The following is a 10,303-nucleotide window of genomic DNA, read 5'->3' as shown; positions in this document are numbered from 1 at the left end:
CATCTTCACCTCCACGATCGTCTGAGACCAGCCACCCAGACAGCTGCTGCAACAATCGGTTTGCATAACCAAAGAATTTCTGCACAAACTGTCAGAAACCGTCTCAAGGAAGCTCATCTGCATGCTCGTCATCCTCATTGGGGTCTCGACCTGACTGCAGTTCGTCATCGTAACCGACTTGAGTGGGCAAATGCTCACATTCGATGGCGTCTGGCACTTTGGAGAGGTGTTCTCTTCACGGATGAATCCCGGTTTTCACTGTACAGGGCAGATGGCAGATACCGTGTATGGCGTTGTGTGGGTGAGCGGTTTGTTGCTGATGTCAACGTTGTGAATCAAGTGGCCCATGGTGGCGGTGGGGTTATGGTATGGGCAGGTGTATGTTATGGACAACAAACACAGGTGCATTTTATTGATGGCATTATGAATGCACAGAGATAGTGTGACGAGATCCTGAGGCCCATTGTTGTGCTATTCATCCACAACCATCACCTCATGTTGCAGCATGATAATGCACGGCCTCATGTTGCAAGGATCTGTACACAATTCCTAGAAGCTGAAAACATCTCAGTTCTTGCATGGCCAGCATACTCACTGGACATGTCACCCATTGAGCATGTTTGGGATGCCCTGGATTGGCATATATACGACAGCGTGTTCCAGTTCCTGCCAATATCCAGCAACTTCGCACAGCCATTGAAGAGGAGTGGACCAACATTCCACAGGCCACAATCAGCAACCTGATCAACTCTATGTGAAGGAGATGTGTTGCACTGCTTGAGGCAAATGGTGGTCACACCAGATCCTGACTGGTTTTCGAACCCCCAATACAGTAAAACTGCACATTTTAGAGTGGTCTTTTATTGTGGCCAGCCTAAGGCAAAAATCAACAACAATAATTAATTCAAAACATCACATAAAAATTAAACACCTGTGAGGTGGATGGATTATCTCGGCAAAGGAGAAGTGCTCACTAACACAGATTTAGACAGATTTATGAACAATATTTGAGCGGAATAAGCCTTTTGTGTACATAGAAAAAGTCTTAGGATCTTTGAGTTCAGCTCATGAAAAATGGGGGCAAAAACAATTATAATTTTGTTTATAATTTTGTTCAGTGTGTGTATATATATATATATAATATATATATATATATATATATATATATATATATATATATATATATAATATATATAACACATATCTGTTTTAGATTCAATGTAAACACTATGCTTTGGCAATACATTGTAACAATTGTCATGCCAATATAGCACATATTGAATTGAATTGAGAGAGAGAGAGAGAGAGAGAGAGAGAGAGAGAGAGAGAGAGAGTACTGCTGACTTTCTCTCACGCTTTGCGCAAACAGGGCGCCCCCACGGACCAATTAAGACACGGCGAGTTGGGAGAGTCAGCGCTTTCCTGGGAGAGATCCCACATTTCAACAACCATTATTATCTCAGTCTCTTCAACGTTACGACTCCGGTCACGAAGATTGCATCAGGCCTCACTTCTACAACTGCGAGGCTGAGCCGACTCACAAGAGGAATTACAGTATCACAGTATCCTTCAGAAGCCCCTCTTTGATCCCGTCGCTCTCTGACTGCTCCTCGAGAAAGCAAGTGTCATCTTGGTTCACGCAGGGCTATTAAGTGTAAATAAAATCAGTTTCTCCTCGGTCGAGGAAGACGTTAGCTTCTGCCAAAAGCTGCGGAATATTCCACCTGACAGTCTTACACTTTTCTCTCTCTCTGTTGACTTTTTTGTGTTTTTGCAAGATGTTTAGCCCTTCTTTCATTACATATCCCCTCAAAAACCGAAAAGCTAAGTTTCATAATAAAAAACAAAAACTATCTGTGGCAACTCAACTCTATAGACTCTTATGAGGTCTATAGACTATGAAGGCACAGTACAGCAAAAAAAAAGCGATTTCAATGAAACCGATCAATCAAAGACACTTGTTGCAATTATGTTTAAGACGTAGCTAAGTAACTTTTCAGTGAAAGTCGTTTAAATTCAGCGGAGACAAAACTGAAAAACACGGGCCGAAAGAGGGAGCGAGAGCGCTCGTTGCAAATCCCATGGCAACAGCAACCAGACAACACGTCTAAAATAGGGGGCAGTGTTCGCTATTACTATAGCAACAGGAAGACATAGCTCCTTCAATCAGCTTTAGGATTTGCTGAGGGGGGAAACAAAGCCTGATTCTTTGAAAAACCGTTATCAACGGGAATTAAACGAGCTGTACTTGTGAGTTTGAGGGGAATTTGTCTCGCCTCACTGTGACCGCGCATGACTTGAATAACTCAGCATAATTCTTCCTAATTAAATAAAGAATAGACAAAAAAAATAAAACAAACAATAAAAAAAAAACCACCTCCTTTCTCCCTCTAGATAGTGTTTGTGTTTCGCAGAATTTAACAGCCGCTTCTCCCAAGGGCAGCTATAGAAATGCTGATGCTGAAATGGAAATAAAGACGCCACCTGTTACACGCACTCCATTAGAATATTCAGTAGAACTAAATAGAGTTCATTTCACACTGTTATATACTTTTTACATCTCTTCTGAGTACATGTAGTGTCGGTTAATGAAGGGAACATGTAAATAAGCTATCGGTTTTGTTAAATAAAATAATAAATCTGAGCAAATCTAAGCCAGTTGTCCGCTTTATCAAATGTAAGCATATATTATCAGTATGTAACGTTAGATTACACAATTTAATCACCCTTCGGTCTAAATGAAAATCAAAATAGAATATTTGACAGAGATTAGCACAAGCCAACTGAACCGCTAAGCACACCGTTTTAAGCGGAAAGCGTCCAAAACGCGTGTCAATAAATGCCTCAACTAACGCTACAATGTTTTGTCAGTAAAGTTCCGTTAACTGCCCTTCCGCGACATGAAAGTTTAACCACTTTCAGAATTTGCTCTCGGGATGTTTACGTGAAACATGTGCACGGAGAGTGGAAACCCGAAGACCACTGGGAAGCAACGTCTCTCTGGCGGCAGCCAATGAGAGAACACAACAGTTCCTCTTCAGCCAATCGCTGCACGGCAGATTCGGTCCGTCCAGCGAATCTGCTAGCAGCTCGAAGCGCTGATGCAACTAACCTGCAACAACAGCCACGTATCTCCTGGGTAGCAGAAAGTGTTCTTCCTCGCTAGAAGAAATCAAGTAGTCCCCGTGAAACAATACATATTTGAACGGCAGTGTGTGCTATGCGTGTTATGATGTGAATATTTTATGTACTACCAGATACTGCAGCTGTATGATAATCATCCAAACTCTCGTGACCAACCGCTTTCATTACATATTCTCCTCTCGTTTTTAAGTTAAGGAACGTGCTAGCGGGATTTTGTGTTTTCTCGGAAGTCGTTGAGAAAGTGATTCCTAATTCTTGTGGGCGGTTACACCGGGCCGAAGTGTGAAATTGTCTGGACCACTGCATCCATAGGGCGGAGGGATCTATAGCACTGGGGGCTGACCGCGTGACGCAGCTGGTTGCTAGGTGTGGGTGACCTGATGCGTTGACTCAATTAGCCGATTCTCAGTCATCAACTCCATCACAACAAAGCAAGACCAACAGCACTTCAGTCCTATACACTCCGAAGGAGACATGGCTTTTTAATTTACTAGAGACTTCGATCCTAAAGAAACGCCGTGCTTTGCTTTTGCAACGCACCCTAAGCCCAAAAAAATTAAGCAAGAATGGAGTAAGTACAACTTATTACTTTTTTTTGTTTTGCTTTTGTTCATGCTTTTGTTGTTTTGTCTCTTGGCTTTGTACTTTATAGGTGTATCGCTTTTGTTTAAGTGTTGTTGAGCGTGTTGTCACTTGTAACAGTGCTTCAGGCGAGGTTTTATGCACAGTGTCTTGCTTATTGGGAAAAGTTTCAGAAACTCCTTAAGCTCTTTCAGTCGTTGCTACACAGTTTTTGCAACATTAGGAATGATCTCAGAATAATCAGTCTTACCTAGTTAATGAATATTTTCACGTTCAATTTATTTTGACAGACATTCCATTCTTTACGCACTTTGGCGTGACACTTGTTTGTCTAACAGCTTTTTATATAGTGATTAGCTATATTAAACAGATGAGGCTACACAGGCTCTTCTGTCATTTCTTTCATTTTCCCCCCTTTTGACATCCATGTCTGCCAGTTTAATGAATAGTTGCATGTTGCATGCAGCGGACGGTGTTTGTTCTTTTAGAAATTGCCGTTTTGCTAAAAAGCATGTGTCGTTTTTTAAAGCTCTCACGAAGATTTGCTGTTTTGCTTTCGCATTACGTCATAGATTGTAACCCACGTGCTGGCCAAGTTCAGACATCCAGTTCAGAGACGTCTGCACCTGCCATACTGCTAGAAATGACTTAGAATGCTTGATTGCAGAAGAAAAAGAGAAGGGGAAAAAAAGCTTTGTTTCTGCTCTTTGCCATTTTCAAAGTAGCCTCAGTCAGTATAAAATGTTTGTCAGTGTCTGACCTTAGACTAAACAAACTGGACTTGAGTATAGGCGCAAAGGTTGTAAGAACATTTGGAGGCAGCTTAGGTTGCATCATACAGACAGACAGTAGACCAGGTAACTGTAGAAATCAGCACTAAATATATTAAAATGATAAAGTTTTTAAAAGTTCTTGATATTGTGATTTATTATTGGCAGGGTCCAAAATATGATCCGAAGAAGCTTTACATTTGAGTGTGTCTTGTATATTTAGGCTGCTAATAAAGTTCCCACCAGCAGAGCATTTGCCTGGTTTTCTTGGATCTCAGTGGAACTCCCCTAAGTGGGCACAGGGGACTTTGATGGATGGAATAGTGGTAGTTTTCTAAATTGGTCCCTCGCTAATCACAAGTGTGTCTTTGCTGATGCTGTAGCGAAATGGGAGGGTTGTAGTTATTTTACTTAGTTTGCACTGTATCGCTCATTGTTAACACTATAAAAATATGGATTTATGTTCAGTTGGAGATATTTTTAGATATTTTAGGAGAGCCAGGATAAGTTTATAATGGAAAGTCCCACCAACTACGACGTAATGATTTTTCCCCCCTCCTTTCCTCCATCCTACTTTAGTAACTGAATAATCACAGTTGGTGTGATAGTGTCATCTCCTTAACATATACACCTAAATCTCCATAAGCAATGTGTTATAACCCATCGTCCCTCATCATATTTTCCCTCTTTTTTTTTTTTTTTTTTTTGTAGGTTTCATAATGCACACCAAGCCCTGTTTTCTGTGGCTCAACTCTCAAACTTCACTATCGTGCACTGTAAGCTCGGACATTTGAATCGTAGGACCAACCGACAGGATGATGACAATGTCAGCACCCATTTGGAAGACTCTACTCGTCTCCCCGGCAGACCCCCTCACTCTCTCTCACCCACAGGCTAACCACAGCCAATCGGAGGGGCGCAGAGGGGAGGGGCCAGAGGAGAACCAGCACTTAATTGGTGAGTTGCAGTGAAAACAGTTTTTTATTTTTCCCAGTTTCAGGTGGGCACCGCACTGCAGCACATTTCGTTCTCCTTGAACAGTGAGTAAAACTACCAACGTGGATCTATTTTATATTATTTGTAGATAACATGCTAGTTTAATGCTACGTTTCGCATTTTGGAATTAGTAAGCACACTGAGATGCGATTTGTATTTTTTTTAAACGGTTTGTTAAAATACTGCTTGAATAGTTTATTTGGTTTAAATAATCGTGTTACATTGGATCTCTAGGCCAGTGATTAACATGCTGACCTCTGTTTTCCCCATAGGTGATGGTCTTAGTGACTGGATGACGGAAGAAGTAGATTTCTCCTCTTACCTCCCAACCCCTCACTCCTCTCCCTCCCCCAATGCATCCCTTCCCCCCTCGCCCCTCCAGCATGACATCCAGGTGCCCTCAGATTTGGAGGTCATGACCTCTCTGCTGCAAGAGGAGCTTGCTCAGCTGGAGGATTACTTCCTGTCTGAGCCACTCCCAGAAAAAGCCTCCAAACTGGGCAAATGCGACAAGGGTCCATCGGCAGTTGGTCCACCGTCGTATTACCAGTTGCCCTACGCATCATATTCTACTTCCAACCAATCCGAATCCAGCCCTCTACTTGTTACCCTGGCAACTGGGGAACTTGACTTGCTGAGCTTTTGTGGGGGTCCCATTGGCCGTTCCAAGATTCCTAGACATGCCCCTTACAGTTGCAGCCGCCCCAACAGCAACGTCTGCAGCCGCAAGAGAGTTTCCGATGGCGTGAGGGTGGGTGACAGCTACGAGAGTAGCATCTGGAGTTCCAAAGGAAATTCCTCAGGTAACTCAGCTGTTGCACCTGGTGGGAGCTACAGCTGTGCTGAAGATGAACGGGTGGTAGGCAAAGGCTACTGCCTAGGCAGTGCGGTGGAGATCAGGAGGTGTGCCATTTTACCCAAAGAGGAGAAGACCTGCCGCTACACGGAAGAGGCCGTTGGCGCAAGCAAGTCCAGCAGCAGCGGCGGGTACAACTTTAGTGGATCTGTTCAAATTCCCCACAAGAAAGATGAAATGATGATGTACGGCATCAGAGAAGTCAATTTAAGCGGCATAGGAGGAAGTGCGGAGATGGAGATGATGAGTGAAGCCAAGAATGGTGCTAGCGATGTGAAGGCCAGCATCCCCTGGAAGTCCGAGCCCAACGAAAGCTGTTTCCTCCAAAGTTCATCCCAAGAAGAGGCCTACCACAGCTTCCTTGGGGCCATCAATGACCCAGTGAAGGCGGAGAGCGCTGAGATCAACCGGCAACATAACTTCCACTGTAGCTTTCTCGAAGGCCAAAGCCCTGACTGCCCGAGCGGTGACTGCCACGGACCTGAAATGGGGTCCCCTTGTGCCAGAGGAGTCTGTGTGCTGAAAGAAGACCCCTGCATTGTGAAAGCAGACCTAGAGGTGCCACTAATTGAAGTGAACCATGGTGAACGCAAACAGAAGAAGAGAGACCAGAACAAGACTGCAGCTCACAGGTATTTTCAGAATCACAGTGGTGTCAATTGTATTTTAGATTTTAGAGTTGAAGTCACACTTAGTCATGAAAGTACAAAATACTTTACAGAGGCAAAATTGTACCCTGCAGGCATTACAAAGTAGCTGCTTGTGGGATTTAAAAGACCACATCTTCTGTAAGTAAAACTGACTTTCTTCTTTATTAATCTTTTTTAACAGGTATCGCCAAAGGAAGCGAGAGGAGTTGGACACATTGGAGGAACAGCTTCATGGTCTGGAGGGTAGAAACCGTGAGCTACGGGACAAGGCAGAATCGGTGGAGCGGGAGATCCAGTACGTGAAAGACCTCCTGATTGAGGTGTACAAGGCCCGCAGCCAACGCCTCAAACAGGAAACCAGCGCCTGACCAAAAGCTCGACCACCTGACAATGGTCCTGCAAGTAGAATTGTTAGCAGTCTGAAAGGCAATGAAGATTTGAGTTGTTTTCTGACTGAATGTGTCTTTTTTTAGGATGTGGTGGAGGTTGTACTATTGCACGTTACTCAGTCATTTAATTTTCGTTACAAACTGACAAAGTCCATCAACAGCTGCAGCACAGACATCCACTTTCTCAGAAATAACTCCAAATCAGTCAATATGCACTGTGATTATGTCTTTGACTGTAATGACAGATGTTTTTTATTGTTTTCTCTTATGTTTCTCAAGAGTGGCTTGACGGCTCATCTTCTGGTAAATGAGCTTTTATCGACAGAGCGTTTACTGTCCAGGATTGACAACTGAATAACGCAAGATCAAATCAAACACATCTTCATTTATTTAGAAAAGGCCGTAAGGTAATATCATAAGTTCCACATATGACCTGCACTGATTTTAATTTATACAGAGGCTGCTTTTTCTTTTATATTTATTTATTAGCAGTTTCAACATTTATGGTACTAATACTAATGATGTAAAATCAGTACAACATTGGTAGTTCCCTTTTTCCTTCCATATATTAATTAAGGAATGAGCACTGATAGTAAAAGCAATCTGTTTCTTATACATCGAGTTTCAGGGGAAGCGCTTCTCAAAATAAATTTCCCTCAGGAATAATGAACCTGATGATGTGTTTTTGAATCCCCAATTTTAGATTAGTCCTGCAGCTCAGGTATACGATTTATGTCCAAAGTCATGGAGGTATGTCAGTTTGTAACTCAATGCTGAAGATATGGCACTGCCTAATAATGTTATGTGTGTTGATTCCATGTATTTTTGTTCTTGCATGCTGAAGATTTCATGGCTCTTTATAAAGAATGTTTGTTTTTCTTTCGTCTGAATGACATGTTACAGCAAACGTCTTTCTTGCTTAAGAAGTCCTATTTTATATTCTCTTGGCTACCACGTTTCATTAGAGGTGAAGGAGTGGCATTTGATTCACAAACTACTGTTTGGCCCAATGTCTCTGCTGTTATTGCGACTACAATCAGGGTTTGTGATTTTATAAAGCTTGTTTGCTCTAATGTACAAGTGTGTGTTGGGGGACAGAAAGTAAAATCTTTGTAGTGATATGGCTTTTTTAATAATCACTGAAATGATTGTGGTGGCTTTAGAATTGCAGACTTCCCAGCTTCTTAGCAATATTTCGTCAATAATGTAAATGACTAAAGTTATGATTTTTATTTATTTATTTATTGCATTTGCAATCATGCACAATCCTTGACAAATATTATGATTTTCTGGTTTACAATTTAGTCACTTTCAGGAGTTAATTCTGGTTACCTGTTTAGTGACTCTGATTTTCTACTTGCTCGAATAGGAGACATGCATTAATCACAATTACAACAATATCAAAGACATCAACTGCAAATCAGGCTTTGATTAGTTCCTCTTTTTTTCTTTCTATTTGTTTCTTTTATGCCATTTTATTATATTTTGTGTGGTTGTGTACCTTACTATGTAGCAATATTACAAATATAATTTAATTCCTCTAAATAGACAACCTTGATACTGAGAGAGCTTAGCATATCAAATTAAAATATGCTTTCCTTGGCGGTATACAATCATGTTTATGATATAGCTAATTATGCGCTGTGTTGTACGGTCATTTTATGAAGTTGAGAATTTTCTTTTCCTTTTTTTTAACTACCCAAAATGAAGGCACACGATTTCCAAGAGTTTACACCAGCTATAATACTAAGACTAGTCATTTTGTACGAGGCTTTTCGATGTATCGTCTCCGATTAAATACTTTGTGTTTCCTGTTATTTCATTGAATTCAAATAAAGTGATTTGTGTCAGCAGCAGTGCATTTTGGCGATGATGGCTTCGTGTGAGATTTTTAGAGCTTAATCGGTAGACCTTGAGTTTAACGGATAAACGGAGTTTATCCCTTGTTTGGCCGGAAAATTGTTTACAGCTTTGAACGCCAAATATAATGAGCAATGCTATTCCCTATCCTCATTCCTCACTAATGCACGATGTGGAGGAAAAGGAAACTCAAATGATTTCCACAGAGTGTCAGTTATGCTATGTGTGTGTGAGGGAGAAAAAGAATAAAGAATAGTCTAACACGATTATTATAGGCAAAGTAGGATGTCTAAATATCGAGACGTTTGTAGATTTCACTTCTTTTTGTTACATGATAGTAGTTTTGGATTAGTAAACATTCACGTAAAAAAAAACAAAAAACGGAACCAAATGTACAAGGAGCAGAAAATAGGGATTATATATATATATTTATATTTATTCCTGTGAAAAGTCGTATTTCTGTGTAGCTGTTGATTCATTCATATTTATTTCGAGGCCATTTTAAGGGTTCCGGTTATTTATGGTTTCCGAACACCGGTCAACCCTAGTGTTTATTGTTCAATATGCTCCTCTTACTTTTACTAAACAGTAGCCTGTTTAAATGTATTCTTTATGTTCGTCTTTTTCATACACAGACTGAGGCGGAAACATGATCACAAATCATCAGACAGCTCGTATGGGTCACTAATTTAAAGTATAACCATTAAATATTTTTGTGTTTGAGTGTTAAGAACAACAAGCGAGTGTCATTTCACAGGACATGTGTAGCCTAAATAATCACATAGCCTATAAAAACTATTCTAATTAATTTGATTCACATGCTACAATTCACTTTTCCCTTTCCCCCAATTATTTTAAATGTACCAGTCTTTCTAAGTATCTTTAAAGTGAATGTGTTTTAAGGGTTCTTACAACTGGGTTAAAAAAAAGAAGAAAGAAATGAAAATCTGCGCAGACTGCGCTTAAACTTTAGGCCTGATTTAGCCGACACTACAGGCTAGTGTTCGTTTAGTAAGTTTCACGTCTGTTAAAAAATCAGATTTGTCACGGGTAAGT

The 10,303-nt window shown here is 40.9% G+C and overlaps 1 protein-coding gene across 1 annotated transcript; it reads left to right on the top strand.

The window, feature by feature from the left end:
- Window positions 1–3,115: 3,115 nt before the first annotated feature.
- Window positions 3,116–9,257, top strand: LOC109090513. The gene is made up of 4 exons (XM_042755861.1): window positions 3,116–3,715; window positions 5,208–5,453; window positions 5,765–6,980; window positions 7,180–9,257. Exons 2-4 carry the CDS (start codon window positions 5,312–5,314, stop codon window positions 7,364–7,366), a joined length of 1,545 nt encoding a protein of 514 aa, XP_042611795.1. The 5' UTR covers window positions 3,116–3,715; window positions 5,208–5,311; the 3' UTR covers window positions 7,367–9,257.
- Window positions 9,258–10,303: the final 1,046 nt, after the last annotated feature.

Source organism: Cyprinus carpio, chromosome A5 (assembly GCF_018340385.1).
Source record: "Cyprinus carpio isolate SPL01 chromosome A5, ASM1834038v1, whole genome shotgun sequence".
Taxonomy (NCBI): Eukaryota; Metazoa; Chordata; class Actinopteri; order Cypriniformes; family Cyprinidae; genus Cyprinus; species Cyprinus carpio.
Note: the sequence above shows the minus strand (reverse complement) of the source record. Positions and strands in the feature narration are given on the sequence as shown.